Source organism: Cydia pomonella, chromosome 14 (assembly GCF_033807575.1).
Source record: "Cydia pomonella isolate Wapato2018A chromosome 14, ilCydPomo1, whole genome shotgun sequence".
In the NCBI taxonomy this organism is placed as follows: domain Eukaryota; kingdom Metazoa; phylum Arthropoda; class Insecta; order Lepidoptera; family Tortricidae; genus Cydia; species Cydia pomonella.
In genome coordinates this window covers 18,726,184-18,749,709 of record NC_084716.1, presented here as the reverse complement: position 1 = coordinate 18,749,709, position 23,526 = coordinate 18,726,184, and the positions used below count along the sequence as shown (strand labels likewise).

Here is a 23,526-nt window from a genome sequence, read left to right as displayed (position 1 = left end):
TATAAATCAATATGTATTTATTTATATTTGGGGACAATCTGGCACAGATCGACCTAGTCCCAAACTTAGCAAAGCTTGTACTATGGGTACTAGGCGACGATATATATACGTATATAGATAAATACATACTTATATACATAGAAAACACCCATGACTCAAGAACAAATTTCTGTGTTCATCACGCAAATAATGCTCTTATCGGAATTCGAACCCGGGACCATCGGCTTCATGCGCAGGGTCACTACCCATTAGTGAGTATTAATATACACTTCCACAATGTTTAAATAAATAAATAAATTTATTTCGGACAAACAATGCGTCCATAGAGTGTTAGTACAACAATTATATCTTAACCTAGGTGTTAGTATTTATAAATAGAATTTAAGAATTCATGACCCTCGTTCCGGGTCATTCCTGATGCAGAGGCTGTCTATCGCGATTCAGCGTGGCAACGCGGCGAGCGTGATGGGCACCTTGCTAATTAATAATATATATACCTACACTAATATATATACCGGTTGGACGCCCTAAGCTTAGATTTAAGGACTGCTGCAAGAGGGACTTGATCTGCTTCGATATTCATCCTCACAATTGGGAATCTCAGGCTGAAATGAGGCCAGAGTGGCGTCGAGATCTCAAAGCGGGTGTAGACAAGCATGACAAGAACTGGTTAGAGAACCTTAGGCAGAAAAGACTCCGCGCTGCTAGACCTCCTCCCTTGGACTCTCGTCATGTTTGTGATTGCTGTGGCAGAAGATGCCGCTCTGGTATTGGACTCTTCAGTCATCGCAGACGTTGCAATCAACCTCCCCGCAACACCTGATTTTACCCGACGCTGCAACAATCATCTGCTATAGATGTGGTGGCCAATTCTTCTTCTTCTTCTACCTACACTACTACAGCATACACACACACACACACACTACACTTAACTAAACAGAACTTTGCTATTTATTTATATAACTTAATCAATTACAGAAAATAAATGACGTCAACAGCTTGTGTACATAAGCGCGTAGCATCACTGCGTGTGCGCACTCCCAACGCACCCCGCAGCGATGGCGGTCAAGCTCCTGCTCCCGTTAGCGTTCCTAATAGCCCAAGTGTCGTGCGGTCAGAACAGTCTGACCTTCGTAATAGACAATTCCCCGTCTATGGATAATGAAATCTCACAAGTAAAAAATGCCGCTAAGTCTATTGTTGATATTGTTTTGCGAGAAAAAGCGAGTCAGATCGAAGATATTGTGCTGGTGACATTCAGAAATCATGGTGACCAAAGATATCCATGTAAGTTTATTTATTATTTCATAGATTCGATATTTGTAATTGTTTTTTTTTTTTTTTTAATTTATTGTTTGTAAAAATGGACATGTAAAAGTGCCCCTGTGGCCTATTTGCTGAATAAATGTTTGATATTTGATATTAAGTACATTATTTAACCGAACCAACGTTGTTACTACTGTTTTACAGCCCTGCAAGTATATTTTTCTCAAACTTGTAATGTAATGTTGACATGACTTACTTCAAATTAGGTCCGGCAATACCACATATCAGGTGCGATGAGTAAAGATGATATGTAAAGGAATTTCATATCTACAGCCTTACACACCTAAGCCTGTAAGGCAACCTTCTTTTGTTTTTAAACGTCAAATTATGGCACGTCTTGGCATTCAAGCTTAAAAAAAGAATTTTGCTTACAAATTCTGCCATTAAGTTTTTTTTTCTATTTTGTGTTTGTTAAATATTATTTCAGGGTTTCAATTAGGAACGAAAATTTTATTATTTTTGCGCTACGACGCACAGTTTAGGAGATACAGCCCTATAAAGTTTTTTTTTTCAGTCATGCAGAAATCTTTATAGGGCTTCTCCTAAACCGTGCGTCGTAGAGCAAAAATAATCAATTTTCATTCCGCTTTGAAACCCGACGCACTGAATAACCTATTACATTAGGACATGAAGCAATCATCATCATTACCGTCCTATTTTCTTATTATTATTTAATTGCAACTTTGAGAAAAGCACTATACAAATCTCGGCGAGAAACGGGGTTGCCGGCCGCGTATCCCTATCCGATCTCGCTACGCTCGGCCGTCTATATCTACTTGGCCTGCAACCATTCATTTCCCGTCCTCTATAGTAATGTACTATTATTATGTACGTTATTTAACCGAACCGACGCTGTATTTTACCGCCCTGTAAGTATATTTCATTGTAATACGACTTACGGCCCGATTCCAACTTTAAGAATACGTCAAATATTGTTGAATATACAATATGGAAAAAACAACGGTTAAGTGAAAATTTGCCATTAAAGTGTTTAATTTATGCTAACAATATTTTCCTTGAATAAACTTAAAATATAGATTAATCAAATAGTAATGATCGAGTCTGGCCAAATCAATTACCTGTAGTTTTACAAAATACTTATATGTAATTCAATTAAATACTTTATAATTGATTTATTATAAAGGCCTAATAAAAACTGAAGCGGTGGTGGCAGAGAAGATATGACACCCGACTTTTAATCCGGAGGTCGTTGATTCAAATCCTGGCTCGTACCAATGTGTTTTTCGGAATTTATCTACGAAATATCACTTGCATTTCGGTGAAGGAAAACATCATGAGGAAACCTACGTACCTACATCTACAAAGAAATTCAAAGATGTATGTGAAGTCCCCAATCCGCATTGAGCTAGCGTGGGGACTATAGCCTAAGCCCTCTCGCTCGTGAGAGAAGGCTTGTGCCCAGCAGTGGGACGTATAGGCTGAATTATTATTTATTATTATTAATAAAAACTGATTAGGAGGCATCAAATAAAATTTCGAGCAAATTATATGTATTTAATCGTGGCAATTTTATATTTTTATAGCCGCTATACTTAGGAAGAAAACTCGCGATGAGAGAGAACTCAAGCAGGCACTCGAATCAATTACTTTGCACTCTGCGTACTGCTTAGAGGTCGCTCTGTCGGGTATCAAGAAAGGTTTAGAGGAGAGTCGCCAAGGTTCTTACTTGTATGTCTTTACGGACACCACATCAGAGGACTACAATAGATTTGAGGAGATCAAGACGTTGTGTCAAGAGAAACAAATTCAGGTAAGGTCGAAAATTTAAAGTTAGTTGTATTTTTGAAGTGAAAACTTCTTTAGCGGCGCTGTGCACTTTTTGTGATGGGGAAAAAATGTTAAACTCGCAACAGGTCACGTGACCGACAGATTCGACAGTTTGAAAATTCGTAAGACGGACACGACACGTGACCTGATCGAAAAAGTGTTACAATGTCATTGAAGCCAGTAGACCGCAATAAACGAATGTTGTATTTTTTCCACATAAATGATAGTTACATTTATAGTGATAATTAAAGCAACTCGTGCAAAATTATTCCCTAACCATTCCAAACCATCAAAAATGCACAACGTTAATATTCAAGTTTTCACTTCTGCCGGCACTCCCGGAGTGCAACCCGTTGTTTTTTTCGTAAAGATCCATTACACGTGTGTCCATTATGAAAGCAGATAAGTTTCTTTGGTTGCATTGTACTTTAATTTCATTACACCCATTTACAAAACCTGCCTGAATCGCCACGTTTTCAAAATGCCTAAACTTCAAATCGACGTGGAAGCACAAGACCTAAAACTCAAATTATCTACATTAATAACTGCTGTTCCATCCTATATATTATCGTCTAGTTCCAGCAGATAATATAAAAAAGATTAATTATTATGTCTCAGCTTATAACGTTGCACATAAGGCGTATTTAAACTTAATATATTTAAAATAGAAGTCCCATCAGCAATTCGCTTAGGTAATTGAAGAGAAATATACTTCTAAACATTTGGTTATTTTGGGACTTGGACGTTATAGATAAGTCATTATAACATTTGGCCATTTTAAGAAGGAAACTATGTCACATTAAGACAAAAAAAAGAAATAAATTAAAAAAAAATACTCATCGAGACATTTCTAATAACCCCAAACACAGTTAGGTTGGGTTGTTTCATCACAATTCCTAACGTCACTTCCTGTCTTCATCATCAGATCAGCTCAGATTGTCACCCGACAGTTGTAAATTTTCAACTCAATCGAAAATCGGGAAGTGGGTCAAATTTAGCTTCCATGATTTTACTCACACAAACTAACCAACAAACCAACATTCATACTAACAGGACAAGTTAAATAAAAACTTGTAAAAAAGACAATAGCATTATGAATATGATATTTAGGTGCAATGAAACCAAAGCTAATCAAGAATTTATCAAGTCATTTAGTGATTTCACAAAGAACAGCGAACAAAAAACAATTTACATTAGTTTATTCTTTCAGGTCGTTATAATCATCACTGATATCACCTGTGGTCAAGAGTCGGATGAAGGGTACAAGGTATACCACAAAATAGCAAAGGCGTGTAGCGGACAAGTCTTTAGAGTCGACAAAGACGAAGTCAACCAGGTACAGTCAAGTTAGGTTTCCACACTTTTTGACCCGAGGGCCACCCCCGGCCCGGTGCCTATTTTACCATGCTGGCTACTTGACAGTTTTTTGTAAATAATGTCAATCGATCTTGATTTTCCCGAGGATCAAATGTCTATATAGGACGCATGGCATTTAAGCAACACAAAGGTCATAAATGAGAGTTAAAGTCTGACGCTCGCACTCGACGATTGAAACGCCTCTAACAAAATGATAATGTGATGTGACGTCACATGACATTAACTAAAAAACTAACTTAACTAACGTGGCGCAGTGATCCAAAGAGGGTCTTGGCCTCCAAAACGAGAGAACACCACCTGTCCCGATCCTGTGCCACTTCCTGCCAATTATCGGCTATGAGTTGGCACAGATCCGCCTGTACACTGTCGCTCCAGCGGTATCTGGGCCGACCCACTGAACGGCGACCAGTCGGTCGTCCCAAATAAGCTCTCTTAACACCTCGATCCTCACCCATCCTCAGTAAATGGTCGAACCAGCGAAGTCTGTGGCTTTTCGTTTCGCCGATGATATTGGGTTCGGACATAAGTCTGTCCTAAATGTATGGAAGATCAAGGAAATTGCCATTTTGACCCTGAAATATTGCGTTTATGTGTATAGTTGTCGTACAATTTATTTTTCAAAAAATGTAAGAAACCGAATAGTACCATTATCTTTTCTATTTTTGAAAGAAAACAAAAAAAAAATTGAGACTGGATCCTTGTATTTTTTTATAATCTCAATATAATTTTTTAAATTCCACTTTTTTATAATGTATGGCTCATTTTCTATTCATTTAATAAAATTTTGTTATAATATTCAACATGTGTCAAGAACCCAATTGTCAGTGTGAGGTGAAAATTGTCATAATGGTAATTCAAAATTCAAAAATTTATTCTGCAAGTAGGCCTCAAGGGCTCTTTTACAAGTCAATACAACATTTATAGTAACATCATATAGTGACATGAAAGATACATAACAACATTTATAAATACAACAGCCAATACCTGGGTAAACATTACATTATAATAATCTTAAAATAAATAATTAATACAATACAATAGAGATGGTTATAGGATCTATGGTTAAAAACACATTAAATCTGGAGATGAGGTAAAACGGGGGCTCGGCCTTCGGCGGTGGCTGGATTGTAATATGGCCTTTGACGCTCCCGCTTCCTTTCTGCGGTAAAAATTAAGGGTTTCATTGGGCTTACGATTGTATTACATAACATAATTTAAAGATACCTACTAAATTAATAATGTAAGAGATATAGTATGTGATATCAAACTGCTTTTTTAATGGCTTCTTAATAGGTGCTTTCCTGAACCAGCACAAATGTTTATAGAAAATCATATTAATCCTAATTCGAATATAAAACATGTATTGTATTGAATTAGGCTGCCCAGAATTATTTTAATTGACTTCAAAATTTCAAAAGGAGGCTTCAAAATTTCAATTTCAAGAGATTGCTTGTCTCTGCTTCGTAAAAATGTGAAAAGTCGGGAGTGCTTAGTGATCAATACGTATTATACATACGGTCCCGTCTGAATGTATCGATACAAAAAAAGTATCAAAAATATGTATACACGACTTTATTGCCCATATATTAAGATGGTGTGAACATATTTTTGGAACGTTTATCGTATCGATATTTTCAGACGTGACTGTACCTTAATCTTTTTCGACATCGCTGACTGGCTTACAAAAACAGTATTACCTATATTACCTAGTAAACTTGCACCTTTATCTAATTTCATACTCGCCAGTGACTTGCTTGTACAGCCATGATCAGATATATCGGAGCTGTCGAGGTACTCAATAATATCTGAATACGCACTCTAACGCCTTGACAATAGAGGTGCTCACAAATATCTGAACATTTGTGAGCACCTCGGCCGCTCCGATATATCTGATGACGACTATGTACTTATCGAAACATATTAAAACATCTCTATCGTATCAAATAGCTTGTGATGTTACGGATGACCAGATGTCCCGTATTTTACGGGTTGTCCCGTATTTCAGGCATAATTTTTTTTTGTCCCTTAATTTGGCGAAACCAATACGGGACAGTACATTGTCCCGTAGTTTTGATTCAATGGCATTTAATGATAAAAATACCCATCTTGATTATTTCACATTTTCCTTTCCAGATAATAAAAAAATCGTTGTGTTTTATAATATTTCATATTGTTTTTTAAAATCTTTCATTAAGAAATTTAGCAATAGGGTATTTGACTACTAGTCAAATCAGTTTTTTTTTTTCGAACTGTGAAAACGATTTTCCAATACGGATTTATATGAAACACTAGCAAATGATGTCAGGGTCAAGTTACCTACTTCTTTATAGTTCTATACGAATTATAAAATAGAAATAGTGTCTAAAAATAACTGCTGTCCACGTTTTTCTATTAATGTTGTGGTGCTTTATTTCCTGCATGATGTGCAATAATGTATTTTAAATACAGTCAAATACCCTATTGTACAGCAATTGCGTATTTGTGTTTGTTCTCTTTAAAGTGTTCGTCTGTAAATTGTATATCTGTACTGTTTAGGTTATTTAATTGATTGTGCCAAATTTTAGAATTAAAAAAATGAATAGATTTTTTATAAAAACGGCCTGTCCCGTATTTTAACCTCCCGATCCCGTATCCCGTATTTTCAATGAAGTTGCCCCGAAAAACTTGAAATCAGATTTGGTCAACCTAATTATCATCCATTTAGGATTACCTAATCTACCTAATTCGTAATTTATATTTACGTTTTTTTTTATTCAAGGTAATCGAAGACGTCAAGGAAACTATTAAGGGCGACAGGACTGTGGTGACAGTCGACACTATCCCTGCAAATACATGGAAATATGTACCTGTAAGTTAAATTATATACACAAATCTGAGGCATTTTTTTTTTCAATGTCTGTCTTGTGTGAAAAGTTATAATAAACTTTCTGCAACTTGCAATATTACCTATCTTATACTGATGTGCCGTTGGAAAGTTTCCAAAATGTTAATATTTCATATTCCTGAAATTTCCGAGAATATTTCCAGCTTTTTTAAACTTTCTTCATCTTGCACAGCTGGAATCTTACAAGTTAAGTATCACTGTGGATAAAACAGCCGTTTCTTTTATACATTCATCGGAGAAGGCGTTTAATCTACTAAGTCTACTAGAGACAAAAGATCAAAGTGTTCACGTGACTAGGTATAGTGGTCACGCTGATAAAAATCTGTCTAATTCTCTATTTTGTTTTCTTCTTCTTTTGTCCCTTTTTTCGTTTATTTGCCTCCGTTTCCTTTTCTCTTTGCCTCGTTTCCTTTATTTCTTTTATCGTAACCCATTTGTATTGCGTATAATTAACTGTTAATTCCCCGCTTTTCGTAGAAAACAACGATGATGCCATAATGACTGTGTATTGTGTATCCTACCGCAGTAACTATACCTATTACGTATTATTCAATTTATCCTTCCTGAAGTTTAAATTGTGTTTGTCCCTTTTGGAAATACATATTAAACTACCAATCATCCTATTTATAGTAGTAATTTACCTATTGAATATATTAAATATTATTATCCTTACATATCTGAACGAGACTGTAATAAATGTCTCTCCTACTAATCCCGTTACTTGGCTATTAAAAGCTAAAAGGTATGGTCGTCAAGTCATAATCTAATGAAGTAAGGGGGTTTGAGAAATCTTTTTTTATTTAAAAAATGTTTGCTTAGATTTAGTAGCTTATTCATTATACCATTATTTCAGTTTAACATCGACGAGCAAACGGAGTATGCTGTGGTATCAGCTTCTGGGTCAGATGTGTTGCTACAGGTTTATGATCCATACTCGCGCTTGAAAACCGGCACGCAAATTACGTGGACGAAGAATGTGAAGGTAACAGAAATATCAATAATTTATTCGTGAACAAAAACACATAAGAAAAAAATATATACCAAAAAGAAAAAAAAACATAGGAAGAAGAAAGTAACACGAAATTGTCTCATGATGAGACTCTCATCTCAGCATTATGACATTTATGACGAAAACGCTGCTCTAGACCACAGGTTGAAAAATCTTGGCAGATAACAAAAAGCGGCCAAGTGCGAGTAAGACTCGCGCATGAAGGGTTCCGTACCATTTATGACGTATTAAAAAAAAATCTACTTACTAGATCTCGTTCAACATTTTACCACTTTGGACACACATTTTACCACTTTGGAAGTGTCTCTCGCGCAAACTATTCAGTTTAGAAAAAAATGATATTAGAAACCTCAATATCATTTTTGAAGACCTAGATTAGTTTTAGTATTAACATTGTAATATTTTTATTTTATGACTTATTAAAAAAACTACTTACTAGATCTCGTTCAAACCAATTTTCGGTGGAAGTTTGCATGGTAATGTATATCATATATTTTTTTCGATTTTTCATTCTGTTATTTTAGAAGTTACAGGGGGGGGGGACACATTTTTTCACTTTGGAAGTGTCTCTCGCGCAAACTGTTCAGTTTAGAAAAAAATGATATTAGGAACCTAAATATAATTTTTGAAGACCTATCCATAGATACCCCACACGTATGGGTTTGATGAAAAAGAAAAAATTTTTTTTAATTTTATGACGTATTAAAAAAAACTGCTAACTAGATCTCGTTCAAACCAATTTTCGGTGGAAGTTTGCATGTTAATGTATATCATATATTTTTTTTAGATTTGTCATTCTGTTATTTTAGAAGTTACAGGGGGGGGGGACACAATTTTTTTCACTTTGGAAGTGTCTCTCGCGCAAACTATTCAGTTTAGAAAAAAATTATATTAGAAACCTAAATATAATTTTTGAAGACCTATCCATAGATACCCCACACATATGGGTTTGATGAAAAAATATTTTTTGAGTTTCAGTTCTAAGTATGGGGAACCCCCAAAATTTATTGTTTTTTTTTCTATTTTTGTCTAAAAATCCTAATGCGGTTCATAGAATACATCTACTTACCAAGTTTGAACAGTATAGCCCTTATAGTTCCGGAAAAAAGTCGAGGTGACATAATCGGACAGAGAGACGGACATGACGAATCTATAAGGGTTCCGTTTCTTGCCATTTGGCTACGGAACCCTAAAAAAGAAGCAAAAACAGAATAAATAGAATTCGCACGTTGACAATATTTATGATATCAATCTTTCTTTTAACTAAGGATCAAATATCAGTACGGAACTAAACTAACTGAAGGGATGTTTCCAAAATCAACACATTACACTAGATTTGATTTTACACAAAATCATTAAAACTAAATATCTATTTAAATAATACTTATATACTATGTTTTTATGTATGATTTCAATAAAACACTCTCTTTACGAAATTACTAGGTTATTTATAATGTGGATCTTTCTTCTTGTAAATTCCAGGTCACAAAACTTGAAAATTTAGCTCCCGGCACCTACAAAGCGAGGGTGAAAGGCAACTCCGAAGTCAGTATAATGGTGTTCGGACGCACGGACTTCAATTTCCAACATGGCTTCTCCACTGCAGTGCAAACTAACATTGGGGCTACTGACACACAGCCCACTACAGGTACAAACCCCAATGTGTTTTAGTGTTCCCAGATTGTATTTTAAATGGTAAATAACTCGTCAACAACACGTGTTTTTGTCATTTTATTTTTATTTTAAGAGTGATAAAAAATGTATGCGCCAAAAACTCCTTCAGGTGAAGTAGAACTGATCCTGAAGACGTTGCATTCGGACTCATTTTGAAATTATCAGGAAGGTGACCAACGCACGATCACCTTTTTCCCACCACTCATCGAACTTAAGCTTAGGTCCTTACTGGAGGCTTATTACTTAGGCTAGATTAAGTGAACTAGCGACAAACCTTCCATTAGCTGGACCGCCAGTATTACCACTGCAAACTCACACACTTCAACAGGCTGTACTGTCTGCATCTATTCACCTTATTGAATCGCAAACTTGTAGAAGTATTTCACTGAAGTAATTTTACATTGCGGTAGTATCATAGACAGCCGTATGATAGATGACTTTATCTACGTGATAACTTTTTAACACAGACGATTTAATGAGAGGTCACTGTCTTTATCACGCTGTCACGTAGGCAACAACGACAATCTTATCTGTACTGGAGTTTCCCCAGCGATCCCTGACTCTAATTTGTATTATTCAACAGCTGTCGCAACTCTCCTAATGGTGTCCGTGCAAGACAAGAAGCATGCCGCTCTCATCCGCGAGGTGGAGCTGCTGGACATGAGCGATCAGGTCATCAGGAGGCTGCCGCTGACGAACGTACAAGGAGACATTTACAAGACCGACATGTTCCTGTCACCTGAACATACGTTTAAGATCGCTGTACGTATCTTACCATTATGCCAGATAATCTCCCAATCTTGTTTCATCTTGATTCTAATGAAAATCCTGATGAAAACAAAAAGAATAGATCGTCAACTCCTTACTTTTTTAATTGTAGCCTACTCACCATCATCTTCCTACCGCTGTCCCGGCTTTTTTCCAAACCGGAGGGGAAACTATATCTTATTGGGATTAATCCACTTTTGTCACGATATTTCCCTGCACCGAAAAGCGACCGGTAAATATCAAATAATATATCGTACATAAGTAACGAAAAACTCATTGGTAACTAGGTAGGGTACGAGCCGGCGTCGGATTGAACTAACCAATAAAATAGCAAATACAATTTCAATTTCAGGTAGTTGGAACATCGAAAAATACTGGGAGCACGGTGAAACGCATTGCTAAAACACCAGTCACGCCAATACAATCAGGTAAAAGCCATTTAAGTTTAAACTCATGTGTTCAAAGCAAATTTGCTACGTACTGAAATCAAATGTAATTTATGTAAGGTCCTAATTCTAATGAAACTTACATTAAATGTAAAATAAAAAATACTACTTCTCTCGCTTTAAAATGAAAGTGATTATTTACAGTGGCTCCAGAACTCTCCAAAACACCGACAGTTCTGCACGTTAAAGAAGGCGCATCAGTCGACATACCCTGCAGGTAGAGGACTTGAGTATATTAACTTCTATAGGTACTACCAAAGTCCGTCACAATACCCCTGTCAGAAACTTCAGCTATGTCATACGCGCGTTTTCTACTGTATAAAATCATGTTCTGTGTTTGTGGAAGGAACTCCAAATTATACTTACTTGGTCATTAAAGAAAAACATTTTTACTTACAGAATTATCGCAGGCAAACCTAGGCCCGAAATATCGTGGTACGTGAAAAAGCAAGGCACGTGGACGTTCATTCCGCTCCCAAACACAGACGAAGTTTACCACGTGGCCGCAGCTTTGTCCAACGATCAGTACAAGTGCGTTGCGAGGAATGTAAAAGCTACAGACGAATATATTGTAACTCTTGACTTGCAAAGTGAGTACTAGGTTTTATTTTTTATATTCTAGAGAAATTTTGAGATGCATATTGACCTGTATTACACTGTCGTGATACAGATGTTATTATTCAATTCAATTCAAATATACTTTATTCATGTAGGCCTAGCAACAAGCACTTATCAATAGTAAGACAATATTACATATAATTATCTTAAGCTAATTATCAGAGCAATTTATTGATGTTGTAAATATTATTCCATATATAATACTAATGAATATAATTCATAGATCAAATTTAATACTAAAAATTTCACAAAATATAGTCATACAAAAAAAAAGTATAATAAATACTAGTCTAGATTGTTTCTAGAATAAAATAAATTCTAAATGTCAAACAAATATAATAAAAACAACAGGTATATATTAAGGGATTGCAAGGCATATAGGATAGCAGTAAGCAATTGCAAACGGCTAGCTTTATTTTTTGTTAAGTGTTTCGGTAAGGGGTAGTCAAATGAATGTGCTAGCAATTCAAAGTGGACAGTCTTTCAATGGCTTAGCCATTTTTAAGGGACGCCCATTGAAAGGCTTTTATCGCGGAAAGGGTTGTCCGGTCCCTGGTCAATATTATGGCCATGAAATTGTTTTAATTTTGCTGTGATAAGTTTCGATATGTTATGTAATGCTGTACGCGAATAATGTAGTTTATAACAGGGGAGTGTTCTCATAGTGTAATAGCAGACATTGTTCTTATGAAAGTTTCCCCGAATAAAGTTAGGTACCGTAAAATGGGGTGAGTAGGGACAAAACTGAATTTAAACCTCGATAATACTATATTTTGACATGTGGCAAACTGATTTTTATTTTTATACATAGATAGATAGAATACTCTTTATTGGCACACCTCAGTAAAAAGATACAAGAAAAATAAACAATTGATTTAATGTAGAGGCAGACAACAGGCGGTCTTATCGCTAAAACGCGATCTCTTCCAGACAACCTTTGGGTAGCGGAAATAGAGAAGTTAATCGAAGAAGTAGGTGTTGCTAAACCGTTATGAAGCCTACATTCACACACACAATTACAGTAAATAAACATACACATATAAGGAATACAAATAGACATACATAATCATTATCATCATCATCATCATAAATTTAAGAGCTGCGCTCTTGTCGGTGAATCAATCTCCAGGCATGCCTTTCATTGGCCTCTTCCTTGGCGGCCTGATACGACACGACGTTCACTTTCTCCTTCACTTGATCCATGTATGCCCTTCTTGGCTTTCCTCTATTTCTCCTTCCTTCTACTTTCCCTTCTATGATGGTATTGATGAATTCGTCGTGTCGTAATAGGTGTCCCAACATGTTTCCTCTTCTACTTTCGATGGTTCTCAATAGGCACCGCTTTTCTCGAACTCTATTTAAGACCTCCTCGTTGGTTACTTTTTCTGTCCAGCTTATTTTCTCCATACGCCGCCAGCACCACATTTCAAAAGCTTCAAGGCGTTTTCTGTCTCGTTGAAGCATCGTCCACGTTTCGCTACCGTATAATGCTATGCTCCAGATGTACACTTTTATTAACTTTTTCCTGGTGTTAGCAGATATTCTGGCTTTAAATAGCTACCCAGGTAATTAAATTTAGGAACTTTTTCTATGGTTTTATTGTTTACTACTATTGGGCTAGAATTTAGGGTAGGCTTTTTTGAGGTAACAAGTATTTTGGTTTTACTTGTGTTTATTTTCAATGCAAAGTTGTTGAACACTCTATCCATCTCTGTAACCAGTTCCTGCAATTGTGTTGCTGAATTAGCCATTGCTGCTATATCGTCGGCAAAACGAATGAACTGAATGTTATGCCCATTGAATTTGACCCCCCCTTTTCTATTAGACTTTTTATGGCACAATCTATAAAAATATTGAAAATAAGTGGCGAAAGTGGACAGCCCTGTCTAACGCCTTGTCTTATGTGTGCTTTCCTTGATTCTTCTCCAATTTCAATTATGGTTTCCTGTTTTCTGTATAGTTCGTAAATAATCCTTCTGTCTTTGTAATCTAACCCGGCTTCCTTCAAAATTTCCATCATTTTCTTCCAGTTTACTTTGTCAAATGCCTTTTCTAGGTCGATAAAAGCTACATGTGTGTCCAAATTCAGAGCCATTCTTCTATCAATTATCATTCTTAATCCGAGTATTGCTTCCCTAGTCCCTCTATTCTTTCGAAAACCGTATTGGTCTGGTCCTATATATTCTTCCGTTTTTGGTCTTATTCTATTCTGTATAATTTTCAGTAAAATTTTGCTCGCTTGTGATATCATACTAAGTGATGTTCTATGCTCATCGCATTTTAAAGTATTAGCTTTCTTAGGTAACATTACTGTTTTTGAAGTCGAAAAATCAGTAGGAACGATTCCACTGTTGTACATTTCTTCCACTAATTCATATATTCCTTCTTTCAGTAAATCACAATTTTATAAACTCTATATAAATTTGGTCATTAACATACATATAAATATATATATAATTAACCGAAACATAGCTAAATATGACAGCAGCATGTCAGCCACAGAGTTAAAATAACTATGTAATATATAAACACTTAGGGAGAGATAAATAATATTCTTTGAGTGATTTTTTAAACACAGCAAGAGATTGAGCGCCTCTAATGCCAACGGGTAAGGAGTTCCAGAGTCTGACAGCTTGAAAAGTAAATGAAGTGTTGTAAAATTTTGTAGAAGAAGATGGGACGGAGAGAAGCAGGCTGCGCGACAGCCTCACAGAATTTAGATAGTTAAAACGCTCCTTGAGATAGCGGGGAGTTGCTGGAAGGAAAAGAATAGAATATAGGACAGACAGAATATGAAAGTTACGACGAAAACGAATAGGCAACCATTTGAGCTGTGAGCGGAAAAGAGAAACATGGTCATACTTGCGTAACCCAAATATGCACCGGATGCAGATATTTTGGACGCGCTCAAGTTTATTAAGTTGCTCCTCCGTAGGATCAGGATATGAAACGTCAGCGTAGTCCAAAATGGGAAGAAGGAGGGTTTGGGCAAGCGCAATTTTGGTCGGTATTGGTAGAAGATTTCGTAGGCTACATAATAAATGTTCTGGTCGTTTCAATTTTAGTTTTTTTTTTATTATTTTTGTAGTTCCATTTCATAACTTTAAAGATAAATACGAAATAGTAGGAAATCCCAGCTCACCCCGTAGTGAGTGAGGTGAGGAGGGATTTCCTACTAAGATGAGTTTTGAAAATTGTTGGATCGACACTTTGGGATAATGAACATTATAATAGCTTGATATGTTATTGGAAGATATAATTTACGTAGCAGTAGCCTGTAAAAACCAACTCGCCCCTCGTCATCCCTACTCACCCCATTTTACGGTACCAAGAGAAATTTCTCATTACTAGAGAAAGTGAAACAGTAGGTACGTCCGCAAAATTGCATGGCCAATTTAACTTTTTAAAGTATGTCGTACGTAATACTACTACTAGTGATAAACGTCGTCAAACATTAAAGCCAGCCAATTATTTACCTCTTTAATTTCCGCTAGTTTGTCTGGAAATAACCGCTTTTAGCGATAACACCGCATGTTGTTTACCTCTACTTGTGTTGTTGTTTTCTGTATTATATTCTTGTATTTAGGCATTATACCTACGAGTACGATCCATTAAAAACAACGGGTTGCACTCCGGGAGTGCCGGCAGAAGTGGAAATTTGAATATTAACGTTGTGCATTTTTCAAATCAAATCAAATCACTTTATTGCCAAAACATGATGATACAAAGAAAAACAATACAAACAATACATAAAGTCTAGGTTAAGTATGTACTAAATTATTCTAGGTTAAGTACTAACTTATTGTCTAAACTAATTGGTAATCAAAATTAGCAAGACATGTTGGCTGTGGGTACCAAGCTCAGCATATGCTAGACTGGCGTCCAGCGCTGGTTTTCAGTTTGGCCCCTTTTTGTAGAGGGTTCCGTAGTCAACTAGGAACCCTTATAGTTTCGCCATGTCCGTCTGTCTGTCCGAGGCTTTGTTCCGTGGTAGTTAGTGCTAGAAAGATGAAACTTGGCATGGATATATAAATCTATAATGCCGACAAAGTCGTACAATAAAATCTAAAAAAATTTTTTTTTAGGGTACCTCCCCTACACGTAAAGTGGGGGTGATTTTTTTTTGCTTCAACCCTACAGTGTGGGATATCGTTGGAAAGGTATTTCAAAACTAACAGGGGTCTTCAATAAACATTTCTTGATAAAGTGAATATATTCGGAGATAATTGCTCCGAAAGAAAAAAAAAATGTGTCCCCCCCCCTCACTTTTGAACCATATGTCCAAAAAATATGAAAAAAATCTTGGAAGTAGAGCTTAAGAAAGACATTAAATGAAAACTATAGCGGATATGATCAGTTTAGCTGTTTTTGAGTTATCGCAAAAAGTTTCCCCTTCACAGTAAAAAGACGTACACCCACAGTTCATCCCTTTGTTAACAATCTACCATACTTTAAGCTCCAGTTTAGCTTATTGTGACGGAAGAGTAACTACGGAACCCTACTCTGAGCATGGCCCGACATGCTCTTGGCCGGTTTTTATTATATTTTGGAATGGTTAGGGAATAATTTTGCACGAATGGCTTTAATTATCAGTATAAAAGTACTATCATTTATGTGGTAAAATACAATATTCATTTATTGTGCTATCGTACACAAACATGACTTTTTTCGATCAGGTCACGTGTCCGTCTTACGAATTTTCAATCTGTCGAATCTGTCGGTCACGTGACCTGTCGCGAGTTTAACATTTTTTCCCCATCACAAAAAGTGCACAGCGCCACTAAAGAAGTTTTCACTTCAAAAAAATCTTTTCCAGGCCCACCGCGGATAGTATTCGTCCCGCCAAACACCGCCACGTACTCTGGCGTGGAAGGTGACGTAGCCATGAGACTCTCGTGCGTCGCTCTAGGATTCCCCACCCCCACCATCCAATGGGAGGTTGACAACAAAGTTGTTGGCAGAGGTACGTAAATATAGAACAGACAAAAATATGGTCGCTAAGGTCAATGTGGAGATGGCCGGCTTAATGTATAACATTTATTATTGGGAAGACCGTTATAGGGCAAACTTTTGTATTTGTTTACATACTCGTATCTGTCCTTTTATTCTACCAACTTTCTGTAATTAGAGTATGTGTACAGTCGCCATCATACATATATAGGAGCGGCCAAGGTGCTCACAAATATCTGAACACGCCTCTATTTTCAAGGCATTAGAGTGCGTATTGAGATATTTTTGAGCACCTCGACCGTTCCGATATATCTGATGGCGACTCTACAAACGCAATGGGTCCCGTTTTACCCTTTCAGTACGGAACCCTAAAAACGACGAAAAAGCGTTGTAGTTGTTGTTCTTTTCTGTACTACTAGTGTAAATTTATTCGATAGTGAAACGTGACGTAAGTCTCATTTTGTATGGGATTTTGAGTTTCCGAAACGTCCCGCTTGGCGCGCTGTTTCTAAATCCCATGCTTAATGAGACTTAACGCAAACATATAAGGTCAATGTTGTCAAGACCGTCTCCAAAAAAAGACAGTCAGGATCAGATCAGAATCAAAATCATTTATTCGTAAAACATAGGTACTATAATTTGGTCTTATAATTAAACTTATTAAACGTGTGGTCTTTCCTTAGAGATGGTCTTCACAACTACAAAAATTTAACTGTTTTAGACAAATCAAAGGACCTGTACGTAGAAAACAACGTATTAATTCTGCGAAACCCTAAAGAAATTCATTCAAGCATTAACTCTCACTACGTCTGCCGTGCCAAGAATAACTACGGTGAAGCTGTTCAACCCTATGAAGTAACTATTTCAAGTAAGTGTTTTTCTAACCCGACTTTTCGACAATAATGTACTATTCTAACCCCCTTATTCATAAACGTCTACTAAAGTTAACAAGCCGCTAATAATCGTTTGTCCCTTTCCGACGTATTGGTATGATGGAAAGGGCGCTTTAACATACATACCTTACCTTACCACTTTAATAAGTACCTCGAGTCCCAGCACTTTGAAATATTAAAAACCTGAATCCCAGAGGTGCATTCTAGAAAAGTGTCGGCAATTTTTTAACACTTCTGATAAAGCAAAGCCGATATTTGGCAAAATACGTTTGATAGCTTTTCTATATGTTGCTCGTGGCTTCATCTTGGAGTGGCGAAATAAGTCACGGCGCAACACTAAGTAAGTAAGTAATACTTAATTAATTCACCAGAACACTGTATTTTACAATTTATAAACTGTAGTAAATTTAATAATGCAGATTTAACGTGAATCGTTTTAATTTTCGACCATTGCAAACGGCAAACTGAAAAGCTACACTCTACAGTGCTGTGATTGGTTGGTTTAAAAGGCGTCATTTTAGCGCGCATGCGTATTAATCTATAAAGTTGCCATAGGGAAAAAAATCAAAAGTTGAGATTTTTTAAATATTTATTTATATTCGTCTGGTTAAACATTAATTTAGAGATTTAAATATTTTATCACCCAAAAAATTCAATTACGAGTATAGTTTTCTTAATGCACTATACTGATGCATGTTTGGTTATGTCTAATTTCTCTGATTAACTTTTTTTTTCAGAATATATCGAATCTGGTAACGCTAATGGTAGCCACTATGGTTCTCTAGACCATCCATACGATTTTGTCTGCCCACTGCCCTATACGGACCCCAATTCAGTGAGATGGTTTAAGGTATATTTTTATTATTTCATAATGATGTGCGTAGAGCAAGTATAGTCTGATCAGCAATCATGTTTTAGAAAATGATGGTATTTTAAAATAATTAAAGGCTATTTCAGAAGGCACGCTAAGAGTAATGACACGATATTTAAGCAAATTATATACTTAATAAGGATGTTGACTTTTACGAAATAATAATTTTCGATGGATAGAAAATGAACCATCTATAACGTAAAGTAAATATTAAAAATAGAGTTTTAGAATGAAGAATTACCAATGTAACATAATAGGTATATATTTATCACTTCAAACACCATTCATACAAATGCACCAATATATGACCTTTCATTCATCTTGGGTGTCACATTTTCAGAAATCCACGCACTATATGAATGGCCCGTCGTTGCACTTCGATCATCCGACGGACATCGACAGTGGTAACTACACTTGCCGTGTGAGCGATATGAACGGAGCTGTCTCTCATACTGTCGAAATAGTTTTTGGCATTCCACCGAAAAGAGATCGATCATCATTCAGTATTAAGTGGAGTGGAGAAGAATGGAAAAAAATAGCTTGTTATTCCAATGAAAGTCCTTTGGGCGAGGTATAGTATTAACTAAAATTTTAACTGCAGGTAATTGTTTATTGCTGTTTTAATGCACAGTTTCATTAATCAATATAAGCAGTATCATTAATACAAGATGACATTTTATTAATTAGAATAATTAGATATTTGTTATTTCAAGAAACATGATGCTACATCTTACACTTACAAGGGCCCATACGTAGTTACGTAATGTAAATACTTTAATGCAAAAGAATATCTTTGACTGCTTATAGTTGCTTAAACTACGTGGATTACGTGTATTAGTATTTCATAATTTAAATTAACCTAAATTATAAAATGTCTTTTCAGTACGAATGGCTTTACAACGGGAAAAAAATAAATGGTGCCCATGAGCAATCTCTACTACCAATTGGTTGGGGACAATATACTTGTCAAATCACTCACCCTCTCGGAAACCTGGTCCTCAACTTCCAAGTTACAACTAAAAACAAAGGTATTGTATTTCATTTTTTATTAATATAGTTACTTCGAACACTCTGAGCATAATTGTTACTGTTACTAAAATGAAAATCGTTACTTTATTTAAACATATTTGTACACAAATACAAAATACTACGGTCATACGAATAAGAAGATACAACTTACGAGTACTACGATAAAAATTGCATTATTTAAGTAATGGTATGAACGAGTGAAATACAGGGAAATTAATGAAAAAGGGATGAAAGGCGGAAAGGGTGAAAACGGGAAATATTGAAAGTGGGGAAAGGGTCGTGATGGTGTTAATAAGGTATTTTTTCCAATAAACCCATTTTTCTCGAGCTAAAAATGAAAGCGAAAAAAACCTGTGCGTAAGAGACATCCCACACTAGCGTCGCCCGAGCGTAGGCGTCCCATAAACTACGCAGCGACGTCATTTTCCATAGCGCCGACTAGACGTCGACGCTCAAAAGACGCTAGTATAGGGTAACCCTTAGCACAAGAAAAAATCTGTTAGATTTAATTAATGATTATGGTAACTTATACAAAGCCTATTTACATAATCACGGAAACAAATACTACTTGATAAAAAAACAATGATGTCCCGTTATAAACATAAATGTGAGAGAATGCTTAGTTTAAAAATAGTTTTAGCTAACAAAAGAATCTAACTGGGAGATCTAACTGGAAATTAACTAAGTTGTTTCATTGCCCCTTAGACCACAGCTTCTATCATGCATAACATGAAGTATTCAAATGCAATGATATTTGCTACTAAATTTAGACTAAACGCGTATCGAGCACCGCATATATTGCGCATAAATGATATACTTACGAGTACAATGTTTATTTTTTCGCTTTCGTTGTAAGGTTTTAAAAATCCGCCGGAGAAGTGTTTAAGCGCACTTAAACTATGCTTGGATTACTTACAATCTGATAGGCAAAGTCGACGCAGACGATAATCATAATCACGCACATCTCTGATTTTTTGACACGAAGGTAACTTGTGCTAAAAAAATAAAGTTTCACTTTTACAAATTTGCACTTTGTGGAATGGACTTTTTTAAGTAGTACCTAGCAGTTAGTTTTGTAATTAAATAATCAATTTTTTTATAGAATGTGGGATTCCAACATTATTTTTGAAGGCGGAGCATGCACCTCTTGTATTGGACTCTTCCCTAACATGGCCTTCCGTACCAAACAGCGGAAAGTATTTAATGATACCACACTCTGAAAAACTTCAGTTGATTTGTCAAGATGAAAAATCATCGTCAAACAGCTTCACTAAGTTCCCTTCATCAAAATCAATTTACGCCACATGCGACAAAGAAGACTCTTTCCTAGTTGACGGCAGTCCTCAGAAAATATCGGAATTGAACTGCAAAAACAGCATTACATCAAGTGTTCTTAAGACAGGAAGACCATGCTTGGGTGAAAACACAGAGCTTAAGCAAGTTGGATTCCACATTAATGACTTCACTGATGTTTATCAATCTTGCGTGGATACCGTCAAAAACGTTCCGTTGTATACGAAAATGAATACAATTGGTATAAAGAAGGAGTCTAATGGAAAAGTTAAGACGGTGAAAAGTACTTGTGCGGACAAATGTTGCTATGAAAAGATACAGTTAGTGAACGCCGCTGATGTCAGCTTTGGTCCAGCTGAGAAGGCAACATTCATCGATTCTCTCAACTCTGTGAATTATTGCAAGCCGAAAAACAACGTACGTGTATGAATTATGTTTAACTGTATAAAACTTCTGTACTTATTACAAGCAGAGGTTTTATCCATTGATATTTTGATAAAAAATTGTTTTAATCCAAGTACTTAAATACAGGGCGTCCCAAGACTATGGGACATCAAGGGAAAGTACCTTAAATATAAGACATAGGATATTTTGCTAAAAGGAGACTTTATTTTATTTTCAAAACTGTGTAATACTGCATTCAAAGAAATAAAAAAAATAAGTTACTTTGTCTGGAAATCGAACCGACTCAAATGTGAAAAAAAAATATCCTGTATTTTTATGATGCCAATCGAAAGAATGCAAAAAAATAAGTCATCTCAGACATATGAAAAATGAAAAAATGAAATGAAAATGATTAAAAATTTTTGGTTAAAATTTCAAGATTCGGTTTAATTCCCAGAAAAAGTAAGCATTTTTCATTTTTTTTTAGAAATTCTTTGAATGCAATATTACTTACTTTTAAAAATATAATAAAGTCTTCTTTCAGCAAAATATCCTACCTACGATATTTAAAGTACTTTCCCTTGATGTCCCATAGTCTTGGGACACTCTGTATACGTAACTTTCGCTTAGATTAAAACCAACAATCCAACATGAATATAATATATGTCCTTCCACATATTTTTTGTATTTTATTCTGTACTTGTAAACATTATTGATGTTTTTTTTTCAGACAAACTGGCACGATATAGAAGAGATAAGTAGAGAAAGAGCGGACAGTGAACAATTTACGGTTTGGTCTGGAGCTGGAAACTACGCCAAAGTCGGCGGGATTTGGACACCCAAGTATTTATGGAAGGTTAGTGTTTTAAAGGTTTTTTGAGGTTTTGTTGATGTAAGGCAAACTCATGTTTTTGTTTTTGAACTTTTCACTTTTATCCAAAAAACGTTAGTTTTAACTGGCGTAACTTTAGAAATCGATTGCTACCTATAGGTAGCAATTTAGGTTGCTTTATAAACCAGATATCATTTGTATTGATACCTAAGTAGTTATTCGAGTGCTACCTGTTATTTCACAGATAATAGTGGAAACTGAGTAATTATCTATGTAGGTACTATAACTTCTCAACGACGCTTGTTAACTCATAGACTGTAAAGTTAAGACGTTACTTAACTAGTCTTCTAAAACACAGAGACCTTTAAAGTAGTAGCATTCTAATCTGTTCAAGAAAACACCCAGCTATGCGTTAGTTTATCTTTAAATATTTAACATTTTGTTACAGGTCATAAAACAGTCGGACACTTCGGAGAAGATGGTGGTGATCCACGAGAACACAGAGCCAGCTGGACCCAAGTTGTGTAGCGGAGCATGCGGCGAGCAGGTCGTCTGGTTCGAGCCGGTGGGCGACCGCACTTACTGCTGCAGTGTGAATGACTTTAAGAAAGCATTAGGTGTTGCCATAGACTTTAACTAGAGTTGAGACATTAACGTTATTTTTATATTAATTTTCTACATTCAATTGAAATAGGGGTCTTGTCGGTAGCGGAGTAGGAGAACGCACATGCCCTTAGCATTAATATTAAAAATAATTTTATATTTATTCAAAAAAGAATATGTTGTTATAATATTCATATAGGGTGAAGGCACCAATCATGGACATGTTAAGCGCACTAAATTAGAATTTCGTTTAAAAATGGGATGTTTTTTGACGATACAAAAATGGTGATTTTTTTTTCGGCACTCAAATACATGAGGAATATTGAAACAAAACCGAAAATCCTGTATGTTTAATATATAATTAATAAAAAATATATAAATTGAAATTTACGAAATCACCATTGATGGACATCAAAAATTCAGTAATGGACACCCAGTCATGGACATGGACCCAATTATGAACATCCATTATTGGACACTTTTGTATTGAACACATAAATGAAACAAATGATGTCACAAATCAACTTTTATTATTAGGTAACGCTATTTGAACTTTCAACATGATCAGTCTTAGATTTCCAAGTTATTCTATCAGACTTTCAATCAACCATCTGGTTTTCAGTAATTTTTAAACATTTATTGAGGCTTTGCCTCTTTGCCAGCAGCTGCAGCTTAGAATTGGTAACACACTAATCAACTGAGATCTATCAGGCAAGAAATTAGAATCTTAGCAATATAATAATCATAAAGCACAATATAAAATATTAAAAAAACTATCAAA

The 23,526-nt window shown here is 35.7% G+C and overlaps 1 protein-coding gene across 1 annotated transcript; it reads left to right on the top strand.

Moving 5' to 3' along the window:
- The first annotated feature begins 1,026 nt into the window (after nucleotides 1-1,026).
- Nucleotides 1,027-22,937, top strand: LOC133525147 (hemicentin-1-like). Its single transcript, XM_061861408.1, has 18 exons — nucleotides 1,027-1,287; nucleotides 2,871-3,097; nucleotides 4,325-4,450; nucleotides 7,250-7,339; nucleotides 8,229-8,357; nucleotides 9,867-10,032; nucleotides 10,642-10,820; nucleotides 11,179-11,254; nucleotides 11,417-11,489; nucleotides 11,672-11,862; nucleotides 16,707-16,853; nucleotides 17,562-17,708; nucleotides 18,471-18,583; nucleotides 18,945-19,175; nucleotides 19,488-19,632; nucleotides 20,736-21,343; nucleotides 22,041-22,166; nucleotides 22,591-22,937. Exons 1-18 carry the CDS (start codon nucleotides 1,059-1,061, stop codon nucleotides 22,780-22,782), a joined length of 3,195 nt encoding a protein of 1,064 aa, XP_061717392.1. The 5' UTR covers nucleotides 1,027-1,058; the 3' UTR covers nucleotides 22,783-22,937.
- Nucleotides 22,938-23,526: the final 589 nt, after the last annotated feature.

Coding starts and splice junctions, on each gene's coding strand:
- LOC133525147 (XM_061861408.1), top strand. CDS start 1,059: ATGGCGGTCAAGCTCCTGCTCCCGTTAGCGTTCCTAATAGCCCAAGTG. Junction 10,821..11,178: donor AACATACGTTTAAGATCGCT/GTACGTATCTTA, acceptor TTTCAATTTCAG/GTAGTTGGAACATCGAAAAA. Junction 19,176..19,487: donor ATGAAAGTCCTTTGGGCGAG/GTATAGTATTAA, acceptor ATGTCTTTTCAG/TACGAATGGCTTTACAACGG.